Source organism: Eptatretus burgeri, chromosome 10, assembly GCF_056783735.1.
Source record: "Eptatretus burgeri isolate ZD-2024b chromosome 10, Ebu_testis_v1, whole genome shotgun sequence".
NCBI lineage: Eukaryota > Metazoa > Chordata > Myxini > Myxiniformes > Myxinidae > Eptatretus > Eptatretus burgeri.
The window spans coordinates 60,835,836-60,859,048 of NC_140970.1; the positions used below are offsets into that span (position 1 = coordinate 60,835,836).

The window sequence follows — 23,213 nt, forward strand, 5'->3', positions numbered from 1 at the left end:
ATACCGAAGGTACCAGTGGCCACAATTTCAGGGTGAAGACAAGGAGAGTTAGGACAGTATTTTTAAGGCAAAGGGTCTTACACTTTTGTCTAAGGCTTAGAGAGTAGATAATGCATGGGATGGTCTCCCTGGAAAGGTTGTGGTGGTAGAAAGGTTTAAGTTGGAATTGGATAGGTATCTGGATACATTAGAGGTCAAGAGGTATGGCGATGGCAGGACTTGTCAGAGCTAGCTTGTGTGGAGATGGGTGATTGGCACTGCGTTTGGTGCAGCAAAGGCAAATTGGGCCGAATGGCCTCTTCATGTGCCAATGTGTCTGTACAGTTTTTTTTTTTTTTAACTGACTGAAAACGCGAGCACAAGATGATTGGCCAACTGAAACCAATGACGACAATACTTTGAGAGAAAGAGAGATAGATGCAACAACCTGCCCCAAAGAGGGTTGGGTTGTGGGATGGGTTGATGAGGGTAGAAAGATCACATGTAGAAATGGGGTTTTACCGCTTGCTTTGAAGCCTTGGAAGGAAGAATGTGATTGAAGTAGATGAGGATGGCAGTTCCACACACGGCAAAGAATAGGTACAAAAGAGGTAAGGTGTGCACTCAGCCTGGATCTTGGAAGGTTAAATGAGTGAGTTATTGGAAGAATGTGGGCATCCTGGGGGAGCAGGGAAAGATTGGATTCTGAGAGAGCAGAGTTTGCTAGACTGGACTCGATTAGAAGAGAGGTTGTAAACACCAGAAAGGCCACTGACCTGTCTGCGAGGTGAGAGCAACAGAGCAATCTCATTGGGGAGATGCTAATAATGTTGAGGTCTTTGGATGCCACAGATTTTAGGAGAGACATATGAGAAGCAGGAGTGCCAGTCCATAGTGGAGAGCTACTGGATAAGGCTTTAAAACATTAACACAATATAAGGCTCGTTGTCGAGCCGTCATACACACATCTCACACACATGAACATACTGGAGACACAACACAGGACTGTTAGACGAGACAAACACAGCCACTGAGCTTGGTGAAAGAGTCGTCATTTTCCCGGGCACTCTGGGTTCTAGTGACATTGCAACAATGGTTCCGCCTTCCTCACAGATCTCATTGGGGAATTTCCTATGCAGAGGTCTCCTCTCCCCCATGGGATGCGAACAATTGGGGATTGTCCATGCTCTTATCCTTTGAAATGCTGAACGTAAAGCAAGGAAGCAGCATGTACCATTTCAAAAAGTCTTTGGTATGACTCGACTGGGGTTTGAACCACCGATCTCCTCGACCTGTTGCTATTTGTGTAATTGTAATCCTTCACCACAGTGGTGACTTCACATTGCTCACAACCTGTGCCATTGTTGTTGAGAACATGAGTTTTGATGTTGATAATCATTTTATTAAAAACAAAACTTGGCAGAAGAAACAGAGATAAAGCAAAAGGGCACTCGGTAGAGCGCATACCTCCGCCACGTAATGCCTGATCCTGGAGAACATATTTGGTCCAATACATTTTTGAAATATCATGCAATATATCGTTTTTGGCCCCAATCTCTCAATGGTGAATAATCATTTTAAAATTAAATAATTCTCGTATCCAGATCCGGATTTGTTTCTTCACCAACAATCGAATCGATTCTTCGTGGTCATACACCCAACCGGTTCATCAAGGTTCATCCAAATCCATCCACAACTTTTTGAGATATCATGCCATATATTGGTTTAGCCGATCTCTCAATGGTGAAGAATCATTTAAAAACTTATCAGATCCGGATCCGGATCCGGATCTTCACCAAAATTGAATCAAGTCTTCCTTGTCACACACCAAACATGTCCACCAAGTTTCATCTGAATCTGTCTGCAACTTTTTGAGATGTCGTACACACAAACAAACAGACAGAGAGGGGGTGAAAACATGACCTCTTCCACTTTCGGTGGTGGAGGTAAAGATGAAAATGTGAGACAAAAAGGTGGAAAATATTGATGAATTTTATATATTTATTTATTTAAAGGCATGTCATTCGTACTTGATTAGCTGGATGGAATGAGCAGATCGTTCAGAGGCGTCTACTTTGAGTTTGATTCCTGACCCAACCTTAAACCGCCACCCTGGTGATTTGCATGTCAATGGAAATTCAATCCTAGTTGTCCTATCTCAGAGCACTGGTGACTATCAAAGATCTGACGATGCCTTTTTGGAAACAATCGGTCATCGTGTGCTGGTACCCTTGCAAATATACAAGTTTTCTGCTTGGACTTCTGTTGTAAATTCAGGCGCACACCACCAAGCATTCTCGGCCGAATCCTCACCCACAAAACGTACTAGTAGCACAAACTCTCCTCTCCTCTGACAGAATTGCACTGAACACAGCAAACAAAAGGTTGTGATAGTTTTTAATACAAAGCTCTGCATAACAAAGTGTTTACAAAATCATTTAATAGCTTTTTCCATCCCAAGAAAAATACTAAAAACAAAACAAAAAAAGGCACCCATAATAACATTTAAAAAAATGAAGAAGGATCAAATTTACAGCACTGTTCACAAAATATATACATTCATCATTTGCAGCTTTGTATGTACATTGGATCATCATAACGCCCATACAGTATCGGGAAGTGTGCAGTTTGCGTTCCACTACCATTAGATGCTCACACCAAGGGTCGGTTGCCTTTGAGACATCATCGGTGAACAGACTTGCAGTGAAGCACAACCGAGTGAAATCAATGGGTGGGGGTTGAGGCACTAAAGTGGTGGTGAAATGGTCTTACTATGTCAGAGGTGCAGTGGGAATTTTGAGAGAAAATCCCCGATGGAAATGCACATACACGAATCGTTGTTGATTCATAATGCCAGCTGTTGCACAATAAGGGAATTGATAATGTACAAAAGTTTGATTTTTCTCAGTTCTGGTTTTCAACCACTGTTCAGTCAAATCTCCCAAACTTCCGAGATAGCACAATGACATTAGGATAATGTTGGCAATACATCGGCAAACGTCAGAACGGTCGCAAGCAAATTTCTAACATCGGTCCAACGTTGGCAATATGGTGTAAAATTACCTTGAGCCAACGTCGGTGTGCTGTCGATGTTGTGCAGGTTGTGGACCTTAATTTTGAAGCCATTCCTATGAGTGGTGATATGTCATGAGTCGTGATATATACAGCGGTGAAAGCTGTACTGTACTAACATCATCACAACGATGTATAGGCATTTCAGATATCTGATTTTAAAAATAATCCCTTTTTAAGAAAACCTTAAAAAAAAAAAGATGTGTCTGTAAAGTGAACAAAGTAACTGAAGAACTCAGGCTAAGAATCACATTCATATCTCACATCATCAACACCAACAACAATTGGAACCTTGTGCTCACCACCAAGCCACCTTAAGGAATGCAGTTATAAACATAACTGAAAGTGTGTCTGGCATTTCAATTTATGTCTTCCAGGCCGATTGTTCTGTTGGTTGCTTCATCTTTCCATCTCAGTGATCTGGTGATCTGTTGGATTTGACTTCCTTGTCCTGACAGCCAGCCTTGTCTGCTGTTGCTGCGATGTGGTTGACATTGATATAAAAAATACAAAATGGAATGTGTTGCAGAATTTTCAGGCCCAAAACTAGAGCTTCACCCAGTAGGGTACAGTATAGGGCAGTGTGCTTTGATTAGGCACAGGTGTAACAAAGTGCATTTTAACAAAGTACAATCCAGATATGGTTCAGCCAAGGAACGACAATGTAATTTGACAAGGCACAATGGGCTATAACCGATAAGTTGTTCAGCAGGGTAACGAAAATGTCACGGTGTTACCGTTACTGCATTTCTCAGCACGGTTGGGTGGGGAACAAAGCATTGGGTACACAGAAAGGCTTAATTGTGAATGATAGGCCTCTAGGTCTGGTGTCTCTTCATGTGCAGTGCAAGATGGTCAGAGCGAGAGAAGGCGCGGTTGCACACAGGACACTGGAATGGTTTGGCACCGGTATGTTTGCGATAATGGCGAGTGAGCTCATCAGATCGAGCAAAACGCCAGTCACAGCCCTCCCACAAACAATGATATGGCTTCTCTCCTGTAAGCACATGGATAAGAACAGGTTATTAAAGGTGGTTCTCTTTTTGTAATCCCACAACAAGGTTGTTCCTTCAGGAAAAAGCAGATAATTGAGACCAATTGACACTCAGCCTGGTGTTGGCTTAGTGGTTAAGGTAGGTGGCTTGGGACCTTAGGGTCCTGAGTTTGAGCCCTTGTTGACTGTTGAATTAACACCAGGTGGGGTTGACTCAGCCTGTCATCCTTCTGAGGTTGGTGAAATGAGTACCAGTGGACTGGGGTAATAACCATTTGGGGTAACCTGTGTTGGGGTGGTGATCTGTCAAGGACTGTACTCCTTGCCAATGAAACTGCTTTGGCAGCCCAATGTTCCTTTAAGGCATGAAAGGAATGGGATTATTATTATGATTAATTGACATTCAGGCTTTTGTTTGTGAAGAAAATATGAACGAATTTTTCAAAAAGCTGATGGTCAGGGCATCCTGAAGGAGAGCATATCCACAAATGCTCCAATTTGATAAATTGTGTTATGATGCACCAAAAGACCATCACTGATGGAATGGAGTTTCATAGTTGTAGATCTGTCAAAACAAAACTATTTAAGTGCAACTCAGGATTTGGCACAACAACAAAGAGCGTATTACTTTAATAGGGCTATTGAGACTCTTGTACAACAACCAGACAACTTTGATATATATATATATATATATATATATATATATATATATATATATATATATATATATATATATATATATATATATATATATATATATATATATATATATATATATGTTGTGTCGACTGACCCAAGTCTTTCATGAACTAGCTGACCAAGCACAATGTTCGACATGAGCTTGATGGGGTTGAAATGTGTAATTCGTTTTGTGGTGCTGGCATACTCGCCTACTTTTCACAAAAGACACCGTGGGATCTTTAAAGTCCACTCGGAAGGTGGTGGTCGGTGGTGTTGGGATTACTCTGAATGGCAGTTTTAGTGAATAATTTTGATCTATAAAAGAACCCAGGAGCATACAATTTAAGAGACAATGAATCTCAAAAAGTGATAATAAATCGGGTTTGGTCGTTTAACTTGGTGGATATAAACAACCCTTTGCAGGAAAAGCAGGAGCTGGCATATGGAAGCAAACCACAAAATAAAGGACAATTGCCTCGACTGTGTTGTCCTCTCGTCCAATCATTCAAGACCGCAGCCCACCACAATCTCAAGCGGTCTCCCTTGCCTGTTGGCAATCTCTTCCATCCTTGCTGATTTGTTTGTGCCATGTCATCCTTTACCACTCTGCTCTGTGTTTACTAAGTTTTCCCACCACATATTGATGTCCAGCTCTCACATGAGCCTTGGCATCTGTTCAAATTTATTTTGACCAAATGAGTTGAGAGAAAGAGGTTGAAGAAAAAAAAAGTAGCTTGTGATGTGAACAATAGGTTATGTAAACAATAGGTATCTTTCAGTCTTGCTTTTGCTTGAAAACCTTGTTTCTGAAAGCCACCAGGTGTCTTCCTTTACATCCACATTAGTCATGGTGCTGACTGAAAGTCTTGTGTCTAAAAGATAGTAAATTATAATCCACCTGTGACCCTGCAGACACAAAAGAAGATGCCTGGTATATTTCAGAGAATGTATTGTGTATTATTGCAGTGTGTTAATTTGTTTCATTCTAATTTATATTTTCTATTTGTATATGTTTTATTTTTTTCTTGTTTATTATGAGCTATCACTGGCACTCTGGCAATATTCCAAATTCTTGCCCTGACTTGCTATGTCGGGGTAGCGACCCATCCATGATTGTAACCCGTCCCAAGAAACTGCTTTGGCAGAACCGACGCTCTGTATCGGGAATGGTACATGATGCTATGGTAAATTTTATCATCTTTTGTATGAGGTTTGTGTATGAGGGAGAGGTGGTGGGTTTGTAGGGTATACTTTTTTTGTCTCTTGTATATTCTCGCTGGCTGGGGCACCTTTTGTGTGTGCTGGTGTGTCTCATTGGAGCAGTATTGTGATTAATGGGCTGACACGCTGGTGATGACATCCACGACCGATGATTCAGTCGGCAAGGTTTGCTTGGTATGAAATGTTTTTTTTTCTGTGTGGCAATGACTTTGAGCAAAACAATATCTATATTAAAACTTTTGCGAGATCTGGAAGTCCTCACTATCTTCTTTTTCTTCTTCTTCTTCTTCTTAAACGGCCACAATTATTCCGTTCTTGTGGGGTTGACTGGGGGATCTTTTTGGCCCAACTCCTTCACGAACCGGCTGGTTAGGCCGGACAATTGACAAAGTAGTTCGGGCAGGAACTTGTAATTTGATCAGGGTGCTAGCGAGAGCTCGTCTACTCTTTGCAAAGGACACTGTGGGGTCTTTAACATCCACCAACTAATGCAGGCAGACAGGAGCCTGTTTAATGTCCATCCGAGGGATGGAACACACATTGATGAATTACCTCGTCTGTGAAACACTGCGATAACAGTTTATAGCTGGGTCATGATTCAAACCCAGCCGAGATGGCTTAGAGGGAAGTGTGCATACCTCTAGGACATCCTGCCAGCCCTGCCGTCCTCATTCTATATGATGTAAAAATGACAAACTTTGCACGACACACTTGTATTCCATTACATGATACCTTCATATAGTAAGTATGCACATGCAGAGTTTTTTTTTCTTCCATAAAACTCTTCTTCACGACAATTATAATCACTAGTGGGCACTCCTGCCCAGGTGGGAGTACTTTTCCCAACCTACCTTCCTGTGGAAGTGCTGTGGTTCAGTCTTGGAAATGCACTTTATAATTTTTGTCATTTTCAAAAGAAATTTTATTAATCACAACATGTCTTCCAGAACATAAAATAAAGGAAGATTATTTGTAATACCGGCTACCACCAAATGTGGCGCCATTTCCACCACACGTCAATTTTTGAATTTTGGGTGACATCCATGTTTGCTCCATTCAGCCATGAGGGTAAAGATTTAATGAACAGGAACGGCTAATATAGTTGTACTTCTAAATTAAGAGCTTTAGTAGCTTGTTAGTGATTGACCAATTCTCTGACTGCCTGGCTCATCATCTGTGCCCCATTTTTCATCGAGGTTTTGACTTCCAGTCCAACACCTCTCCAAAGGGTGGGTCGTCAACAAACTCATTTGTGTCTCAACAACCAGTCAATCCAGCAATGTGTTGTTGTTATTATTTTTCCTCTCTACATATAGCTTACAGTTATACTTGTTGAAGTTTATTCTAATTTCTGAAGGCTTTCATTAATTGTCGTGCAGTACATATTATTTTTTATCATGTTATATTACAAAGCAACATATGTTACTGAACATTACAATTTGCACTCTACCCTCACATTACCAAGCACATACAATTTGGCTTACCACTGAGTGATACTCTTACTAACTGTATAATAACTAATTTATATGAACATTCCTGGTGCTATAAAGCACTTCTACAAACCAGTGGAATGTTTAAAAATGCTTTTTGAACAATTCATCAACTATATCGTATTTAGAAAATACTTACTCCACGGAAGGACTTGGTGCGAGCAGGGGTGCCAAAAAGGGACGGGGGGGGGGGCGTGGGCAGGCGGCGTAACTCCCCCGGTGCCCAGACCAAATAGGGGTCCGTAATTATTCCTACAATTTTTTGTTCATAAAATGATTGTTTGTGATGATTAACCAGCGGGGGCAGCTTTATTTTTATCTCCCTCGAAGCCACTCAGGGTGATTCCCCAGCATGCCATTGCATGAATTATATGAATTATTATTGTTGGCCAATTATTGATGCAAGACATTTCAGCATTTCATTTTTAATTAATTTGTAAAAATTTGTAAAAACACATTTTCAGTTTGTCATTGTGGGGCATTTTGTATAGATCGGTGACAACTTTGTTTTTATTTAATCCATTTTAAATTCAGGCTGTAACACAACAAAATGTGACAAAAGTGGAGGGGTGTGAATACTTTCTGAAGGCACTGTTTAATGTACGTGACCGATTGCTTAACCCCGCTTTTCGCTTCTGGAGCATGGGATGATTATGAGCACACACTTTCATCACCAACAGACCAAGACAAGTCATGATATATGATACAACATGAGTGTAGTATATGAATTATGCTTCAGGTATCTTGGACCATGCAGGTAAAATTTTACCTCCAGGTTTCAAAAAGATATATTGTTGCCATAAGTTAGGTGCACCATTTATGGCATCTGTGCCCATGTTTCCTTGTATATTTTATAACCTGTGCCAAATGAGAGGGTATTGCATTGGGGTCCGTTTGTTTGTTTGTCTGTCTGTTTATTTTGTTTGTCTGTTTGTTCACACAGAACTTTCATGTTTTTCTCTGTAACCGCTTGTCAGATTGAGACAACATTTTCACCATTGGTGCGACTACTCATGTAGAATGTTACAATGATAATTATGATGTCATAGGTCACGTGGTGTCGCAGCCATATTGGATTTACCCTAAAACATATAAAAAAAAATCTTCTTCTGCAGAACAGCGAGATAAACTTCACATAAATGGTTGTGCCTGGACAGGTTTGAGGAAAGAGGAATAGCAGCTGAAATGGGAATCCTATCCAGGTTCCTCCTCATAAGTTCATCTTTGCTTTTTGCTTGTTCAGGTTCCTTCTGATGACTCCAATGCAGGACTGTACCTATTTCGTCTTCCATTTGATCTGAATTGAACTTGTTTTAATCACATTCTGAATTCAATTGAATAATAATTTTAAACAAGCTCAAATGAGCTAAGATCCTCGTCCTCTTGATGACGTCATCAAAACGAATATGACATCATTGTGATGTATCAGGTTTGCGATAAATTATCTGTGCTAATGCCCGGCTTGATTCCCACAAACAAAATTCAAACAGTTTCGGAGATAATGGTATAGGCGATTTCCATTAGTGGTGATATTATGACGTCAACTTTTTTTCTAGGAAGAATTTCCAAAATCGGAGATGGTTACTGCCTGCGCATGGGCTTTCTGCATATACATGACAAGTTTCACGAAGATCCGCTGAAAACTCTGGGTTGTGAAACAAAAAATGTCTAAAAATTGATGATGTCATAGTGATGTATCATATGTGTGGTAATTCATCTCTGCTAATGCCCTGTTCGATTCCCGCAAACAGAATTCAAAAGGCTTGCCCAGTTTCGGAGATAATTTTTTAGGCGATTCCCATTAGCGGAGATATTTTGACGTCATAACTTTTTTTCTTGGAGGAATTTTCAAAATCGGAGATAGTTACTGTCTGCGCAGGGAATTTTTACATATATATGCCAAGTTTCAGGAAGTTTCGATGAAAACTGTAGGCTGTGAAACAAAAAAGTCCACAAGAAGAAGCAGAAGAACAACAACGCGAGTAAGACTTAGAGATCCTCCACGAGGATCTACAAACATCATGGATCAGGATCATGCGTCCGATGAAAGTGGAGTTGCATCAAAGCGGGACGTCTTGGTACCAGGTCATCACTGCCAACAGTTATAAAGTGGCAGTTCTAATTTTGTCTCTTATTAATTATGTAACACACCAGTAAATAAATGCCACACAAGATTGGAGGAGGAGGAGATTGGGACCATTCTCTGTGCCGAGCATTGGTGCTACTTAAGCAGTCTCCTTGGCTATTGGACACAATCCTGGATGGGTCGCTATTCCGACACAGTATACCAGCAAGCTGGCACTCATTTTGCCGACCTCGAAAGGATAACAGGCCAAGTTAACCCCACCTGGTATTAATTCAACAGCTGAGCAGGATTTGAACTGAGGACCCTAGGATCCAAAGCCCGCTACCCTAACCATAAAGCTTACACCAAGCATACACAAGATACACCACACAAAACTACACAAAACAAGTACTGGCGAGGGTCTGCAATCTCCAATTGCTCTTTTTCTTGTTCTGGTTTGGTTTGGGTAGAGATGTGAGAAACACTTATATAAAACCAATTGCCAAAATAAACGTAGCAATTACTATTTCACAAAACAAACATTTCAACATACTGCATATTGTTCTGTGATTAATGGAACAAATGTCCAGAGCTTTCAAAAGTTATTTCAGTTTTCAGGAGCATGGAATTGAATTGAGAAGGATTGATGACAGGAATTTTAAAAAAGTTTGCAAGAATATTGACAAAATGGCAGTATTTCTTACTTTTAGACATTTGTTCATCTTTGAAGTTTGAATGTCAAGTCATAAATCTTACATGTCACCTTGAATACTTTTATGATACCTCATGCAAGAAAAAAGGAAATGGTGCAATGCCTTCAGGGTGAAAGATTATAATTAAATAAAAATCGTAACCCAACATAAAATGCACAAACAGTTTTGGATTCATGCCTCATAATGCAAAGGCAATGGCTTTTAATTCCTCACTATCCTATAATTCACATAATACATGTACAAGACACTCCATTAATCAGAGTTAGGTGAAGTGGATTTTAAATCTGTTTCTGGTAACATGCATCTTGAGAATATAGGGTAGGAAGGTCAGGAAGTTTTTAATGGTATAGAATATATAAAGTACAATACCAGGGTGGTCCAAAATGATGTGCAACTTTTCAAACAGCTGTAATAATTTTATGAATGTGACCCTCTTTTTAAAAAAATTCGGGTCACCTAAAGAACAAGGTGTGGTATTGGGAGTTACGTGATTACAAATGAATGCATGATGAACCGGAAATGATGGTGGTGAACCAGTAGTGATGTGGAGAGAAGGGTTGGAGAAGAGATGTCATTAAACTGTTGAACTGAACTGCCTGCAATTGCTGCCCAATTATAAAACACAAGGTTTAAAGTTTTTTTTCCAGAGAAGTTTCAACCATGCCGAACAATTTATCTGTGCCACAGCAGAGGCTCATTTAGAAACTTTTTGCAATGAAGTCATATGTTTCTCCACAAAGTCAGTTTCATAGGGTCTATCCAAATGCAAGCATTCCACAATACAAACCATCAAATTGTTGAAAAGTTTATAGATACTGGAAGTGTGAAAGACCAAATTAAAGGACACAGTGGTCGAAAACCTTCAGAGAGAACACCCAACAAGATAGAGGCTGTAAGAGATGCTTTGCAGGTTTCTCCAAAAAGGTCGATATGCCGACTTGCACAGCTGATGGGAACCTCTCACACGACTGTTGGCAGAATCATACATGGTGATCTGAAACTATACAAGATTCAGTTAACTGCAGCACCAGACTGAAAGAAACAAGGACAAATGTGTCCAAGAGCCACGTCAAAGGTTTTGTCTTCACCAGAAGAAGAAGAAGAAGAAGAAGAACAAGAAGAAGAAGAACAACGCGGAGCTCTCTTAGAGCCAGCGTTCGCAATATGACACGGCTAATAAGAGGGAAAGGTTCAAATTCTGCACCACCATTGCCCAGTGGATTGAAGAAAAAACAGGATTTTCTTGACATCTTCTTCAGGGATGAAGCCCACTTCCATCTCAGCGGCCATGTGATCAAACAGAACATGAGATTTTGGGCAGAACACCAACCGCACAAACATATGGAACAACCAGTTTCTGTCGAAAAATTCAGTTTGGTGTGCTCTCAGATGTAGTGGTATAATGGCACATTTCTTCTTTGAGAATGAAGCCGGACAAATAGTGACAAACAACACAGATAGATATGTGGACAAGCTGCAGAGAAGATTCCTTCTGGCATTGAGAAGGAAGCAAGACATTACTATGAATTAGTCATCTTCCAGCAAGATCCGCGAACCCCCCCCCCCCTCCCGCGATAAGTGAAAATCCGCGATGAATGGATGCCTCCCCCAAAAATTGACTCGTCCGGTCTGGTCGGCTTGGCAGTGATCGGGTTCGAGGTCCCGGAGATCGACTCGTCTGGTCTGGTCGGCTTGGCAGTGATCGGGTTCGAGGTCCCGGAGATCGACTCGTCTGGTCTGGTCGGTTTGGCAGTGATCGTCCAACCGCAGCAAACCTTTTTCCTTCCCGAAGCATATCTAGCATCTTAACCTTCTCCTGGAGCATCAGGACCTTCCTTTGGCGCTTCGGTTCCTTGCCAGAAGCCTTAGAAGGTGCAGGGCGTTTGGGCAGCATCGTAGGGCTTGGAGAAAAAACGTAGAAAATATTCGAAGTTCACAAGCAAAACTTTGTCTCATGCGTTGTGTGACTGGTCGAGCGCCACGCGTTATAATTTATTGCTTAAATAATTTATATTTTATATATCATTACCGCGATATATCTAGGGGGAATCCTCATAAATAAATGGTTAGGTTCCAAGGGAAAACCCACGATGAACCGGGGGCGCGATAGGTGAACCGCGATATAGCGAGGGATGACTGCATACCTTTAAGAGGAACTGCCACAGTAAAACTATTATCTGCTTTTGTATCATCATATACATTCCTTTCCTTTGACTATATCCAGGGTCTGTGTTTGTCCCTGTTGACATATCAGGAATAAAACCTTCGACAGCCCCTTTCCCATTCTATCACTAAATGAATATAGTGTAAATTTCTTCATTTCAGATGTAGAAGAGACATAATCAACCGCTTCAACTTCTTATGTTCCAATATACAAACGAACACTATCAACCATTTTCCAGAAGAAATCATTTACGAGTGTAGCGTTTGTGTAAGTCGCAGCCTTAGTGAATGTAAATTTACACAACAAGAAGATTTCGGCTAGATTCAAATAAGTTTGTTGATTATTTATTTCAAAACTTTTTATTCCAGTCTGTTCCCTTTATTGCATTAACCTTGAAGTAGTCTTGTGTTTTAGTAGAGTTTGAGATGACAATGGTATCATCCAAATCATAGATACTATCAATTGCTTCCATACTTGTATTTATTTAGGAAAAAAAGATGTTAAAACTTTTGAAACCCTGACCCAAGTATTTGAATTATTTTCTGTCGTTCTTGGGGAGACAACTGAGTTTTGCCTTTCTTAATTGCTTTTATTGCTTGTAATTTATGAGATTCCTTTTGGGCATCTTTTATACTCTTTATAGCACCCGCTACATTTCCCACAGCACAAGCAGTTGAACCAATTAGGTCTTTATGTTTAAGAATAGTTGAACCTATACCCATTAGAATATCAATTATCCCATCTCCTTTTTTTCTAAATTGATGTCGGACACCCCTTTGTCTCTTAGGTTTATAGTATCCCCGACCAAGATACATACAGTACCTTCACCCTTGTAGTATGAGGAAAGGAACATCCCATCCCCTGTAATTATTTTATATTTTCCCCACTCGTGTTTCCTCACAATAGCCATCATATTTATTTATTGGAAAACTTCACGTAGGTGAATTCTGATGGATATAATTTCTCTATTTAAAGAAATCATGCGATTATCTTGGTCGGTTATCCTAAAATTTACTCTGTATATGGTTTTTCGTGACACCGGTAGATAAACCATATTTTTGGGTTACATATTGAATTTATAACCAATTGGGGTTGAGTATGCGCTGAATGAAAATATTGTATTTGTTGTTATTCCATCATTATAAGCACCATCAATGAAATCACAGTGAATAAATACCGAATTTATGCCTGAGGATATTTGAATGACATTATCACTGTAAAACGTCCCATTCGTTTCAATCTTTTTTGAGGAGAAACCCAATAACTCTCTAAATGAATTATCAATTGTGAAATCAACCCCATAGTTATTTTTAAGTTTAATCGTTGATTTTGAAATATGTTTTTGAATATCTATAACAATATTTTTTGGTTCATCACCCTGTTCTTTCATAAGACGAACAATTTCGGAAGATATTTGAGAAATCTCATATGCTCCGGGTGAAACTGTTATCGTTTTGTATCCACGACCCGGATTATAACTAAACTTGTCATTTTTCTCGGTGATATTAAATAAGGTATCATAAGTTTCCATAGACAATAAAGACGCCTCATATTCTTTTGTTGCGTCAAGTTGTAGTGGGTATGGGAATGCAGATGTGTGGTTGCTTGTTGTGAAATTAAAACTAAGGAGTGTGCTTCTCATCTTATTTAATACGAGATAAAATGTCTTTGTATTGACATTTATTAATTATTTTCATGTTCATCAACTGGTCTAAAATGGCTGATGCTTCATTAAAACAATTGTTATTTCCAGCCTTCTTGCTACCGAACAGCAATAACAATCTATTAACTAATTATGATGGGTCATTTGGAAGAAAACTAACACCTGAACCAAGCCTACTTAAAGCCTCAATAATGTTTTTCCTTTTAATTCTTCCTTCCTTTACCGGCAACAAACTCCCCATAATCAAGCGAGTTTAATAAATCAATATATACTATATCATCATTATTTTTCATATCCAATGGTTGATCAAAATACTGTTGCGGTTTTCGCGCCCGCCGGCGTGCGACGGCCACGTAACTCGAATCGCGGCACGTCGCCCACCGGACGGACAATCCAGTCGTGACCCTCTCGGACTAACGCCGGGAACCAGTCACGGGTGGACCTTTCGGTCTCACCGCGATCGAGCCAATCAGCCCCCCCGCGTGGGATAGGGTTGCTCGCCAAATTCGAACTACCTAAGTACCCACGCGGAGGGTAGACCGGGCGATCGCACCTCGCCGCAGGTCGACTTCGGACACGGGCCACTTAAGCGACCCGTTCCGTACTATCAGAATAACCGAGCGGTGTTATCGTCGACCTCGACGGTTCGATTAATTATCGGGCGTATTCAGCCCACTACCAACCCTTTACGTGAAGCAAGATGGGGATTCAATGGGGGAAAAGACGAAGCGAAGCGGGAGAACAGTTCAACAATAAAGCACATTTATTCTCGGCGAACGGAAAGCACACAAATACAATTCCACCAAATGCACACAAAAAAAAGAAAACACAATTCCATTTACACAAAAAGCAAACATAAAAGTGAAAACACAGTGCAGAGCTAATACCGACTACCGAGCACACGGCAACACTTATACAATTCTACTTCACAGACGGCGCCGACAACACATACCCAAAACCAAGGAAAAGAAATCCCCCAAGAATGGGGTAGGCCTGAGGCCGAGACCGGGTCGGGCCTACCCGTCTGGTGATGAGACGCGGAGCGGCGATGGCCCCGCAACCCGCGGGCCTCGTGGACAGTGCCTGGCTGGGGGTGGGAACGGGGCCCCCTTGGTCGCACTATCTCAGCGCGGGGGGAAACAGGAGGGGGTTGCTGATGCTCGGGGTATAGAGGATCTTTATTATGTGCGACGAGCGTCTCCACCTCGGCCAGGTCGCGCTGTCGGCCTCCCTCGGGTGCAGCTTCCTGCACGACGCGAGCACCCCCTCGTCTGGTGTCGCCGCCTTTCCACAGCTCCGTCCCCTCCGTTCCGACTCCAACGCACACGACGAGCAGCTCCACCGCCCGCGAAGTCTTGACCCTCTGCTTCCGACTCTCCTCTTCTTGACTCTCCGACCTCGTTCTGCTGACTCTCTCGTTCCGACTTTTTGGTGACTGACGAACACCGTCCTTTTATCCCCCCCGTAACTTCGCCTTTGACCCCCTCCCTTTGACCTTTCACCTCGCTCCCCATTGGCCCGAGAAAAAGTGGGCGTGAAGGCTTTTTGATCCACAAATTTGCATATATCGATCGTTCTGGAGGCGGGGCCAAATCGCCCCTCGCTCACCGATTGGACGGCAAAAAGTGGGCGTGTGTCGTTTTTGATCCGTTTTTGAAGCAGAAAATCCGTGATTTTGTACACGCTGTTCGACGCGCATTCTGCATGAGTCCAACACCGGTACCCACAGCGGGGCAAGAACGGTGGCGATGCTACGGTTGTGGTGAAGCGGTGGTTGTGGTCGGTGGTTGATGTTGTGGTTGTGATCATGGCGGTTGGTCCAAAATAAAGATAGTAAAAGAAAAACGGCTATCCTGAAGAGTCGCAGCACGTATAAATGACATGTATTCCCACTAGACAACGGGTTTGGGCCTAACTACACATGCACTTACCGAGATACCTCACCTAAGGGACCTGAATGGTGGTTTTGCGAATCTGGTAAACCACACTACCCCCTTCCCCTTTTTACAGACTCGTCCCGAGTCGTCAAATTTTCGTGTGCCATCATGTGTAGTTTTCCCCTAGTACACTTTACCTACGGATCCCTGAGTGCGACATTCATGGTATTCGTGTCCCAAAATAAATAACCTGAGGGCTGCGTAACTATCTAAACAAACTCACTCATACGGACGACTTCAATAAAATTGCCGGCGCTAAGACATACATGCCGGGGGCGCACTCATATTTACAGTACATCTTACCTTAACTTACAAATTTTACACTAAACCATGGCCCAGGATCATTGACTCTGCAAAGAAAGCAGTTAGCAGGGAGCCAGGCTGCCCGCATGCAGTCTCTGGCTCAAACAATGCAGGTGACAGGGAACGTGGCTGGCTGCTCACACGCAGTCCAAGGCCTTCCCTTTTGAACTGAACGCAGTGAACCACAACGGTGCTTGGGCTGCACAACGCAGTCTCCGTGCCAGCTCAAGTGGCACACGCAATGAACACAACGAATGGATGCATGAACGGTTTGAACTGAATGCAGTGAACCACAACGGTGCATGGGCTGCACAACGCAGTCTCCGTGCCAGCTCAAGTGGCACACGCAATGAGCACAACGAATGGATGGATGAATGGATGGACCGAATGCAGTGAACCACAACGGTGCATGGGCTGCACAAACGCAGTCTCCGTGCCAGCTCAAGTGGCACACACAATGAGCACAACGAATGGATGCATGGACACAAACACGGTGCACGGGCTGCCACTGCAGGCCCGTGTTGTAGCTGCCAACAGGGCAGTTCTCGCAGCTTGCAAACTGTTGCCTTGATCCTGGCGCACATGGAAATGAACAGGGGGGGGCAAAGCAAGAATTGAACGGGGCTGGTGAACGTGGGCAGTGGGCATGGCATGGCAAAGGTGAGCAGGCAAACACAGCCCGCAGAAGAAGGCCGCTGCAGGCAAACACAGCCCGCAGAAGAAGACCGTTGCAGGCAAACACAGCCGGCAGATGAACTGGCCGGCACAGGCCTCGAAGAAAAACAGCCAGCAGATGAACTGGCCGGCACAGGCCTTGCAGCACACAGCTGCCGATGAACTTGGCGGCCTCCGCCTTGAAGCAAAACACGGCCAGCCGATGAAGTGGCCAGCCTTTGCCGTTCAGTGGAGGTTGGTGGAGGGAGTGCGGTGGTGCTGGCCACTTGGAAGGCGGGCTCGGACCTACCTACCTGTCTCCCTCCCAACCTATCGCCTTTGCCTGTCACTGTACATACCCACTCCCTTAATTTGTCAAACCCCAATTTAGCCCCAACTTATTTTTTTGTTGTTGTTTTTTTATTTTTATTTTTACTTCCCCACTATAAATCGTCCCCTAACCCCCTTTATCGTCCTTGTTCGGCTAACCTATTCTGTCACCTAGCCTACTCCCAACCCCTACGTTCCCTTCCCGGAGGGGAACAAGGGAGAGCTAACGTCCTGTGTCGAGGCCCAACTCAAGCCTCAGAATGGCCTCCCCAGAGTTCGGCGATCTTAACACCAAGTGGGTCCAGCGGCCCACAACGACAGCGAGGGGATGGATGGTGCGGAGGGGTACATCTCCTAATCTACCCTAACCATTTAACTGTTAAACTACCCCGGGGCTTTCAACAAGCGCCTCTCGCTTAAACTATTGGTTCTAACAACCCACATTCCCCTCGCGTCTCTTGGTGTCCTTACAATTTCGGGCCCCGCCCCCAATTTTCTCTCCGTGCCCTCACACGGTCTCCTGGCTGGGACACGTGGCTCCCTTTGGCAGGCACGACCCTCTGCCGAATCTCCCGCTATGGCACCCCGGGCACTACACTGCCTCCGAGCCTACCAGCTCCCTAACACCAGGGAGTGCCCCCTATGGCACCTCCCCTGAAACGCACACGTGGCAGGCCGGCCTCCCGGGCCCCTTTCCGAGGGTCACCCGTGCCCACAACACTGCCCACGCGGCTAATGGCGCCCCGGGCCCCCGCACCAAGCAGGCGCACCCGTGCCCACTACGCTATCCCGGCCCCCATGGGCCGCCATGGCCTACCGCGGCCGACTAGCCTGGTGCCCGGGGTACCCACTCAGCGATACTCACCTTTCGCAGCCACGCTCCCAAGCCCGTCAACAGGGCTCCTGCACCCCTCCAAATGGGTCTCGAGCCTACTTTCCCACTAACAACAAAACGACCTCCATTTTTCAATTTGACTAACCCAGCTAACTCACTCTACACTGACCCCGGGGTCCCTTGGGCGGGAGTCACTCCTCCCCCCAATCACTCATCGCACCATGCATTCCCCATTCACTCCACTCACACAGACCCGCTGGCCTGACTCACTCAACAAGTACTCACCTCACAACTCACCAACTCTTCAACACACACACCGCTGAACTCTGCCATCCTTCTATCTACCTCCCCTAACTAACTCGTGCTCCCACGTCGTCCCTTACACTAGTAGCACGTTCCTTTTAACACTACGTAGCTAAGCTACGTCCCCTCTACACATCCACAAGTCTGTCACTGTCCTCCAAATAAATCATTTTATTTCCCAACCTAAATCTGGCTACAATCCCTCTAACTAATCCATTCCACGGACTCCATGAGGACTTACCCCTGCCCCATGAAGTCGGTCTAACTAAGCTAACCCTTCCCCCTAACTAGTTTCCCATCCTGTGCCCAGGTAAGGGGGTCTTCCACCCCTTTCCCAGGAATCCTTTGCACCCGAAAGTGAGGCTTGCTGTCTTCTTTTTTTTCATGCGCAGCACCTGCGCGGCAACTCAGAGCTCGCGCACTTTGCACCTGCCCGTGACGTCATGCAGCTGCACGTGTTCCTCGTCCCTCCTTGGACGGGACCATCCGGCAGAGATACCCCTCCTGCCGGATTCCAACCACACGTGCAGCCATGACGTCACCGTGCGCAAAAAAAAAACAAGCCCCACGTCTCGAGGGGTTTCCCACGCGAACACATGTGCTTTGCCCGTTGGAGCTTAACACACACGATCGCGTGGAGAACCCGTCCGGTCCAAATCCATTTACCTGCCTAAACTTTGTCCGTCCGCGGGATCGGCAAATCCACCGCGTGCGTTTCCGGACCGGGACTTCACTCTCGCAAGCGAGCACGTGGTGGTCTCGTGCGTTGCACAGCACGAACCGCGTGCTCACTGCTGGGCGAACCCGGCACGGTCCTCGAAACAACTACAGCCGCTACTCGGCTTTCTCTCCTCTGTCGCCGTCGTCGTCTCCATTCAACCCACGCACACCTGCGTGTTACGACGCACACAGTCCACTCCATCACATTCACACGGGGAGACGCGGCTGCGTGCTCCCGCATGCCGACCGACATCTCCCTCACATACCGCTCCCTCACACACACGGTCTCCCTGGCACACAGCGACCTTGTACACGGCCGTTCACTCACGCGTGCCTCACTACTCTCACACCGTGCCTCATCCACACACGCGGGGGCACTCACCCGCGGTACCTCATCCACACACCGTGCCTCACTCATACACGCGGGGGCACTAACCCGCGGTGCCTCACTCGCACTCCGTGCCTCATCCACACACGGTGTGCTGGGAAGCACGTACTCCGGCAACATCGCCACCACACCACTCACACGTGGTGCCTCATTCATACTGGCCGTTTCATCCACACACACGGCCTCTCTCACACACGGTGCCTCATCCACACACGGCGTGCTGGGAAGCACGTACTCTGGCACCATCGCCACCACACCACTCACACACGGGGTCGCTTCCACACACGGGGACGCACTCACACCTTGCACCACACACACAGGGACAACCACACTGGGGATTCGTGTCCCCACAAGGGTCTCCGGGGCCTCTATACCCCCCAAGCTCTCCGTGCACCCGTCCACAGCACTCGTCCCCTCAACCTCGCAAAACACGACCGAACTCACCTGGTCGTGACTCGCCTCAAGGGGGAATACTCCCTCCCCTCGTTCCTGGAGGAGGCCATCCCGCTGCTCGCACCGGGTCCCTACACGCTCCGCGAGCTCACCCCCATTGTCCTCCACTACCTCCGTGTGTGCGTGCGCGTCACTTACCCCGTCTTCATCGTGTAGTCTTCCCTCTATCGTTCCCATCTCCCGTGTCTCTGCCAACTCTTCACCCTTTACCTCCCTTGTCTCAACTATTATTTCTGTTGTCGTCGCCTCGTGTCTCGTCTCACACGTTTTGGTCTCCCCATTTAATTTTTCCCTTTCGGTCATCGTCACGACCCTCGCCCAACACGTTCCACGAATTATTTTTTCCTTACCCGCCTCCACCGCGGGCCTGTCAGCCGTTGCACCCCCACCCAGCTCGTTTGCTCCCACACGTGGAGTCGCCATTCCCAGCTCCCTGGTCACGGCCTTCATGCCCGCCTGCAGGCATCGGCCCATGTTCTGCGTCTCACCCCGGAACTTTTTCGTTTCTTCCTTCATGTTTGTTACCATTTTAGTTTTCATGCGTTTTATTTCGTTTGTGAATGTATCCATCTTTTCGTTCATGCCTTTCATTTCGTTTTTCATTTCATTTGCGTTTGCATCCATTTTTTCGATCATTTTCGCATTCATCTTTTCGTTCATTGCCGCCAGCATGGCGCATAGCTGGGCCATGTTGGATGCACTCAGCTGAGCCGTTTCGGCAAGGGTTGGGGAAGGGTCTTGGTGGAGAGGGGGGGGGGAGGTGTCATACACTGCGGCCGCTGCCGCACCCACCTCGGGCCCTGGGTTCAGTTGGGCGAGTCCGTGTTCCTGCACAATCAACATTTCCTGCTCAGGGATTCCATCCTGGACCATGGATCCTACACATTCTACATCCATTTCTAATACCCCCGGCTCCCGCTCGCCTTGAGACGCCATCTTGCTTCTCGTGAAGGGTTAATTTGCTCGCTCGTAATTTGGAGGGAATCGGGGGTCGCTTCTCTCACCCCTGGACCGATTCCCGTGAATTTCGCTGGAGACAGGAGAGCCTGTTGTCCCGCTCTCCAATACCAGTGCCGCGAGGAGGGCGATGAATTTGTATCGCACGACCTGACACCAGTGTTGCGGTTTTCGCGCCCGCCGGCGTGCGACGGCCACGTAACTCGAATCGCGGCACGTCGCCCACCGGACGGACAATCCAGTCGTGACCCTCTCGGACTAACGCCGGGAACCAGTCACGGGTGGACCTTCCGATCTCACCGCGATCGAGCCAATCAGCCCCCGCGTGGGATAGGGTTGCTCGCCAAATTCGAACTACCTAAGTACCCACGCGGAGGGTAGACCGGGCGATCGCACCTCGCCGCAGGTCGATTTCGGACACGGGCCCCGCAGCGACCCGTTCCGTACTATCAGAATAACCGAGCGGTGTTATCGTCGACCTCGACGGTTCGATTAATTATCGGGCGTATTCAGCCCACTACCAACCCTTTACGTGAAGCAAGATGGGGATTCAATGGGGGAAAAGACGAAGCGAAGCGGGAGAACAGTTCAACAATAAAGCACATTTATTCGCGGCACACGGGAAGCACACAAATACAATTCCACCAAATGCACACAAAAAAAGAAAACACAATTCCATTTACACAAAAAGCAAACATAAAAGTGAAAACACAGTGCAGAGCTAATACCGACTACCGAGCACACGGCAACACTTATACAATTCTACTTCACAGACGGCGCCGACAACACATACCCAAAACCAAGGAAAAGAAATCCCCCAAGAATGGGGTAGGCCTGAGGCCGAGACCGGGTCGGGCCTACCCGTCTGGTGATGAGACGCGGAGCGGCGATGGCCCCGCAACCCGCGGGCCTCGTGGACAGTGCCTGGCAGGGGGTGGGAACGGGGCCCCCTTGGTGGCACTATCTCAGCGCGGGGGGAAACAGGAGGGGGGGTTGCTGATGCTCGGGGTATAGAGGATCTTTATTATGTGCGCCGAGCGTCTCCACCTCGGCCAGGTCGCGCTGTCGGCCTCCCTCGGGTGCAGCTTCCTGCACGACGCGAGCACCCCCTCGTCTGGTGTCGCCGCCTTTCCACAGCTCCGTCCCCTCCGTTCCGACTCCAACGCACACGACGAGCAGCTCCACCGCCCGCGAAGTCTTGACCCTCTGCTTCCGACTCTCCTCTTCTTGACTCTCCGACCTCGTTCTGCTGACTCTCTCGTTCCGACTTTTTGGTGACTGACGAACACCGTCCTTTTATCCCCCCGTAACTTCGCCTTTGACCCCCTCCCTTTGACCTTTCACCTCGCTCCCCATTGGCCCGAGAAAAAGTGGGCGTGAAGGCTTTTTGATCCACAAATTTGCATATATCGATCGTTCTGGAGGCGGGGCCAAATCGCCCCTCGCTCACCGATTGGACGGCAAAAAGTGGGCGTGTGTCGTTTTTGATCCGTTTTTGAAGCAGAAAATCCGTGATTTTGTACACGCTGTTCGACGCGCATTCTGCATGAGTCCAACACCGGTAGCCACAGCGGGGCAAGAACGGTGGCGATGCTACGGTTGTGGTGAAGCGGTGGTTGTGGTCGGTGGTTGATGTTGTGGTTGTGATCATGGCGGTTGGTCCAAAATAAAGATAGTAAAAGAAAAACGGCTATCCTGAAGAGTCGCAGCACGTATAAATGACATGTATTCCCACTAGACAACGGGTTTGGGCCTAACTACACATGCACTTACCGAGATACCTCACCTAAGGGACCTGAATGGTGGTTTGCGAATCTGGTAACCACAACAATACTTTGATTCATCCCCCACAGTTGAACCTTGTCTTCCATCTTTTGTGAGAAGAAACATTAATCTCGGAGTGAGTTTAACAGGGGGTTGAGCAGAACTCAAGAACCTTAATTCATCATTAAATATCAATACCTTTTCTTGAACAAGATTGAATATTGCTGGTTGTTCCGTTGGAATGAGTCCTGCTTTGGTTTTTGAATCCGCTGAATATTCATTGTTTTGAAGAGCCTTCACAATATAATCAGGGGGTTGATTAATCTCTCCCAGTTGTTGAAATAATTATTTATCATCATATTCTAATTCTCCTATGTGCCCTAATTCTTCCTCCGTCATTTGACTGAAATCTTTTAACATTCGAAGTTTTTTTGGAGTATATTCTATTGTGGAAATTATGGAAGCATCTATAATTTTTCTTTGGAAAGTTTTTAAAAGTGGTTAAATTTTTTTATCTTGTTTGCTTT

At 45.6% G+C, this 23,213-nt stretch overlaps 1 protein-coding gene across 2 annotated transcripts in view; it reads right to left on the minus strand.

The window, feature by feature from the left end:
- Positions 1 to 2,359: 2,359 nt before the first annotated feature.
- KLF5 (KLF transcription factor 5) overlaps positions 2,360 to 23,213 on the minus strand; it is a 90,862-nt gene continuing 70,008 nt past the window's right edge. For both annotated transcript variants that reach the window (XM_085898614.1, XM_085898613.1), the window contains one exon: positions 2,360 to 4,048. In XM_085898614.1, the coding sequence (XP_085754740.1) occupies positions 3,870 to 4,048 (179 nt within the window). In that variant the 3' untranslated portion in view covers positions 2,360 to 3,869. The remainder of the gene's footprint in view (positions 4,049 to 23,213) is intronic.